The sequence below is a fragment of the Cyprinodon variegatus genome, unplaced genomic scaffold, assembly GCF_000732505.1.
Source record: "Cyprinodon variegatus isolate N-32 unplaced genomic scaffold, C_variegatus-1.0 Scaffold248, whole genome shotgun sequence".
NCBI lineage: Eukaryota > Metazoa > Chordata > Actinopteri > Cyprinodontiformes > Cyprinodontidae > Cyprinodon > Cyprinodon variegatus.
This window is the reverse complement of record NW_015150701.1, coordinates 968,797-974,650: the sequence shown is the minus strand read 5'-3', so window position 1 is coordinate 974,650 and position 5,854 is coordinate 968,797. Positions and strand designations below refer to the sequence as shown.

The window sequence follows — 5,854 nt, the reverse complement described above, 5'->3', positions numbered from 1 at the left end:
TATATATATATATATATATATATATATATATTTATATATTTATATATATATATATATATTTATATATATATATATAAATATATATATATGAAAAGAAAACGCTGTATCAATATTATGATCTAGATCACCACCAACATTTTACAGATTGTTTCTTGGCATGAGAGACACATTTGATAACAATTTTATTCAAAACCATCTGTAACTTTTCAAGTTATCCTGCACACAGGCAGACAGACACATGCACAAACTCTCCTAAAAGCATAAGGTTTTAATGAAAAACATATAAAAAAAAACACTTTTTAATTCTTTGCACTTTATGTTACAGTAAATGTAAAGATTGGTTTGCAAAATTTGAATAAAGTGAACATAATTTTTTTAAATACAGTCCTCCTTTTGCAAACATAAAATTTAAACAAGCAATTGCTTAAATTTGAATAAATATAATCTCTAATACAATTACATAAAGGTAAACATTATTTAATTTCATGCCTGTATGGTGATAGTAAATATAACCAAGGGTTAGACATCATAGGGTTAATTTCTTTAGACCTACCACCCGGATACAGTCATTCATTGCTCTGACAGCATCTGGTGGTCACAGCCATTAAATCCCATTCTCATCCCTGTAAAGCCAAACGGGCAGTAGAGCCAACCAACCACACTGATGATCTTGAAGCTATTAGACCAATTGCAGGGTGAAGGGGGAGGGAGCTCTCAGTACTGATCTTCTGTTTTCAGCATCCCAAGAGCTGCCTCTGTTGTGTGAAATACAAGAAAAAAAGGCAAGACAGCGGGATTGAATCCAAGGAGGAGACTCAAAAACTGGAGGGAGGGGGGATCTGGAAGGGGGAGGCAATCAGGTTAGGGTTACTTTTTATTTGTGAAGTTCAGCCTTAGAGAAAATTGTTGTTGTGTCAGTGTAAACAACCTATGCAGGACCTGCATTGCTGAAGGTGGAAGGAGAAGAGAAGGAGGCGGCATAGACACTGGAACAAATGTTACCTCTTCCTATGAATGCTTCTTGCATTAAGGTGGCCCCAGACTGCAGCTGATCACATCTTAACATGCAAGTTGTATGTTAAGGTACGTATGCATATCTAATCTGTGGGGACTCATAAGTAAAACCTGCTCATGTTGGTGGGATTAGTAGCTCAGATGCAGGGCATCTTAACTAAAAAAAAAAAACATCTACGAGCATACATGAGAGGAACATGAAAAGATCCCATCAAAGATCTGAGAGTCGCTTGTCTTTGTGCAGAGCAGGGCAGCATTGACTGAACTACAGCAGTCGACTAAAACCAGCCTTTGTTTTTCATTGGTTGGCTTCAGTTGCACATGTTCCTCATTAAGAGCAAAAGCAGACAGGATGAGGAGGGAGGAATGGATCATATGTCTGTGCCTTCCTGTGTCACCATACAACACCATAAGAAAGCATGCTCTTAAAAAAAAAGAAAAGAAAAAAGGAACCTCTTCATGTGTGTAAATCATGGGGAAAAATAGCTTTTCATCCTCATGGGAAGCTTGTAGTACGCTAGGTGGGATGCACATGGGCTTTAGCTATGCAATGGATATTTATGGAACTACTGTGTATGTGTGCATGGTTATATGTGTGTGTGTGTGTGTGTCTGTGGGTGTAAGTTGATTTCGATGCCTGAAAGTGCTGCCAGCACATTTCCTAGAGGTGAACGTTACAGTTAGAGTGGTTAGTATCCCTCTTACTTTATGAAGTATGTACGCCAGATTCCTCCGGTACGTTTGTTAACCACATCCTGCCAAAAAGAAAAAAGAAACAAAAAGAAAAAAGAAACATTCAGCCCTTGGCTACCACATCCCTGCCTGCAGGCAGGGATGTGGTAGCCAAGGGCTGAATGTAAATCTGAATTTCTAAAAGTCATTCAAGCAAAAATCATCAGTAGAAAGAGGTAAAGAGTATAAAACCGAAATGTAATTTTTCTTTTGTGTCTTCCTGCAGCTCTTATGGGGGGAAGAAACACAGATGCCTCCGCACACCCCAACCAATGGGAGGGTAGATGCATTCACCATGGTACACATTAAAACCTAAGGAACGTATTTAAATCCACAGCAAAAGAAAAAAGGTGGTGGTGGTGGTGGTGGGGGGGATTAAGAAAGCTTGCTTGGGAAACCTACACCCTGACCATGGCTGTGAATACTGCCAAGACAACGTCAAGTTTTCTATCCACAACTGCAGCAACCGCCACGGATCCCTTGGTCTCAACAAGCCTGGGACCCAGAGAAAACATCACCTCCAGAACAATTATGACTGTTACCCTAACAACGACAGCAGCAACAACAAACGAGACCAGCTTCAATGCCACCGCGGTTCCAGACGTGGTGATTGAGGGCTCCAGTATTGGAATGTTGCTGGTGCCCTTTGGCATCATCACCCTCATCGGCTTAGCGGTGGCAATAGTAAGAAACTGATTCAGCCTTCTTCTGTGATACCCCGATTCCCTTTGTTTTGCATCTTTCCATTTCGATAAAATTGTTGATAATCATTTTAATTTTCTTTTTTGTTACAGATGCTGTATGTTCGGAAACGAAAGCGGTAAGATTTATTTATTAAAATTTATTTTAGAAAATTAGAAAAGGTGCGAAATGTTTAGCATCCTAACAGCTTTGATTGTCAAATTGTCTTAATTCTATAATGCAATGTTGATCACTAAGCTCTTATGTGTGTTATGATCATCATATTAATGATGTCAGGGCTTGATAATGTGAAACTAAATTGATATATATGTAAAATTGGGTTTGATGCACTGCAGTGATATTAAACAACATGGCGAGATCTGAAGAACCATTTAAGGCCCTCAAAATGAAGAGAGTAACAGCTTAAAGGTCCGATGAAGGAAAACAACCACTATACTTATGTAAAAATAAAAAAGTTACTCTTTCAAATGGGTTGGGAAAGGAGGGAACCTCAGCTTTTTAAGACAAACATGGAGGCAGGAATAAATTTTGTTGGAGAGAAAGTAGACAAACAAGGACCTCTAAAGTAATGTTCTTTGGTCAAATAAGTTGTAACATTATATCTTGCATTGAAGAGAAGACATGTTCTAGCATAAACCAAATACAGCATCTCAGTAAGAGAACACTAATAGTAAAGCTTAGCATACAAGAAGTTTCTATAAGTGTGTTACTTATTTAATCCAACAGGAATAAAATCAGCTATGACAAGGTAGGGTGTTTTAAACCTTTTCCTTAACTGTCATACACATTTGCTGACATAAACAAGCCTATGTGTTACCAATATGTAAACATTTCTGGAAAACCTGAATGTTAAATGGGGTGTCCAACTTTTTCCCATCTAATAATCAACACAAAATTATCCTAAATTAAATGCATTTCCAATACTGCAAGAATAAAGGTATTTTATAAAACCCTGTTCCTTAATGAAATTAAATCTTGTTTTGGACGTAGTTTTCCATCTCCATCAACTGGAGGAACAACAAATTTGTCACAGGAAGAAACCTCCAGACAAACCAGGCTCCTTTTGTGTTACAGGTTAGAGAAGCTGAGACATCAGCTCATGCCCATGTACAACTTTGACCCCGCTGAGGAACAGGACGACCTGCTGGAACAGGAACTACTGGATCATGGACGGGACGGAAGCCTCGTAGGTCCAAATGCCAAGGTAGGTTGGACATCAGCAGAAGTCTACTTCTCTCAGAAAGAAAACACTGAGTTTATATTAACCAAACACTCTAGATGAGAAGCTAAATTTAATTATGACTGCAGCCTCTAAAAGGGATTTTCTGGTTATATCTACAAATGTTTTCTTTTCTAAATGCTTTTCTGTAGTTGGTAATTTACAATTAGATTGTTATGAGTTATTCTGTTGTTAATTTTTGTTTTTTTCATTCCCTTTTTTGAAGTTTTGACAAAAAGGCAAACATGGTAAAGTATCACCTGTGTGTCCTCTCAACCACTTCTTCTAACCTTCCTGTTACTCCCTACGTTCAGTCATGCTGTCCTTGTGTCAGTACCCAAGGGGAAAAAAAAATAGCAGGCAGATTACTTCAATCATTTTCTGCCATATAACCTCAATATAACCTAAAGTAATTTAACTGACATGAAATAATGTTAAAGACTTTTTTCATGTAACCTTCCCCTTTCTTTCACTATTCATCCTCCATTTAAACTCAAGAGATTTTACAAGAGCCACGTAGAAAAGAACCAAAACCATTAAAAAGCTATACAAAATAACGCACTATTAACAAATCTAGTACAAGTAGAATGCATTTTATTTTTATTTGTTGATTTATTTTCACTCGAAGCAATTGGTAAATGTTAAGCAGGCCATTATTGCCAAAGTTCAAACCTTGTTTCTACCTCTGTAGTGCCCTAACAAATTTGTTAAAAAAAAGCAGTTAAACACAATTTTTATTTTAAGAAAACTCTGTTTTGTTCTGTTTTTTTTAAATACTTGGTCTTTATCCATGTTTTTACCCTGAAATAATCTTTTATTGCTGTGAGTCTTTCACAAACTTTTATTTTTCCACATTTTACCCCAAATGAACATTTGCTTCAAAATAGTTAAGAGTTTATCAGATTATTCAAATGGAATATTTAGAAATATTATTTGCAAGAAAACTGAAAGTGAAGCAAATTTTATAACACCTTTTGGCTGTTAATAATTTATATTGTTCCACTTCGCTTACAGAAAAGCACAATTTCTTCTTGCATAAACTCTGATGGTCCTCCAGAGCGCAGGTTCTTCTTCTATGTTCGCTTCTCTGTGGCTAAACCTTAAGATTTTCTAAAGGGTTTAGGGTTAAGAAAAGTGATTTCTATGGCTGAAGATAGCATTTATATCAAGCAAACCCCTACTGTGTTGTTTTGAGCAGATGCTTTCTATCCATATCTTGTTGAAAATTATTAATGTTTTTTACTTAACTGGAAAAAAAATAAAGAGACTTGTATCTAAAATCTTCTAGTTCCATACAACGAAACACGATTCACAGAGCTTTTGAAGTAAAACAGATCCAGAGCATCAGAGATCCACCATATTTTACAAATTCCACTTTTTTTATCCCACCTTACCCATTAGGCGTGTTTATTCCCAAAAAGAAAAATCTATTAAATTACCAGTAATTTTTCAGAAAACTCACATTCTTATTTTTGATGGTACAATTTCTGATATCAAACAGAAAATGCATGTATTTAATCTCTGAATTGTCTTTTCTTGAGCCCTTTGTGCCTCTTTCTGTAGCAGTACTTTGAAAGTGAGTTGTAAAGATTTTTACCTTCCTTACTATCCGGCACTCTGAAAGTGCAGGGAAATTAAAGGTATAATTGAGGATTTTTTCAGAAGACCCACCCTCTCCACTTAAAAAAAAAAAAAATGCACCTGCACAACCCAGTACCCGCCCCTGAGAGGGAACGCCTATTAAACGTGTGTGAGAGCATGAACTAGCCCATTTCTCCTCTTGCGCACACTGTTTAAAAGTATCTCTTTGCATCACTCACACAGGCTTAGTTTCCAAAAGAAGATCTGTAATTTTTCTACTATGTAAGACTTACCACCGGTAAGTGAAAATGGGGACGATCATGTAGGAGGGCCTTACGTAAAGATATCATGACAAAACATTATGGGGACCACTTTTAATGATTCACCCGGAAAAAGAACGTCCTCCACTTCACCTTTAAGTATGGGTCCTGCTTAACATGCTATATTTAGACCCCATGGTAGCAGGAAAAAACTACTAATTATTGTGCCTATAAACTCAGATAAGAAAACAATCAAGTATTAGGGATGCACGATATTGGGATTTTGGCCGATATCCGATATGCCGATATTGCAAAACTCATGTAGCTGATAACCGATATTGATACT

The 5,854-nt window shown here is 36.8% G+C and overlaps 1 protein-coding gene across 1 annotated transcript in view; it reads left to right on the top strand.

Moving 5' to 3' along the window:
- Positions 1-648: 648 nt before the first annotated feature.
- The window catches only part of LOC107089330 (chromosome unknown open reading frame, human C3orf18), a 7,811-nt gene continuing 2,605 nt past the window's right edge, over positions 649-5,854 (top strand). Inside the window, exons 1-4 of the mRNA XM_015382055.1 lie at positions 649-1,083; positions 1,973-2,430; positions 2,541-2,566; positions 3,523-3,652. Coding sequence (XP_015237541.1) covers positions 2,158-2,430; positions 2,541-2,566; positions 3,523-3,652 — 429 coding nt within the window. The 5' untranslated portion in view covers positions 649-1,083; positions 1,973-2,157. The remainder of the gene's footprint in view (positions 1,084-1,972; positions 2,431-2,540; positions 2,567-3,522; positions 3,653-5,854) is intronic.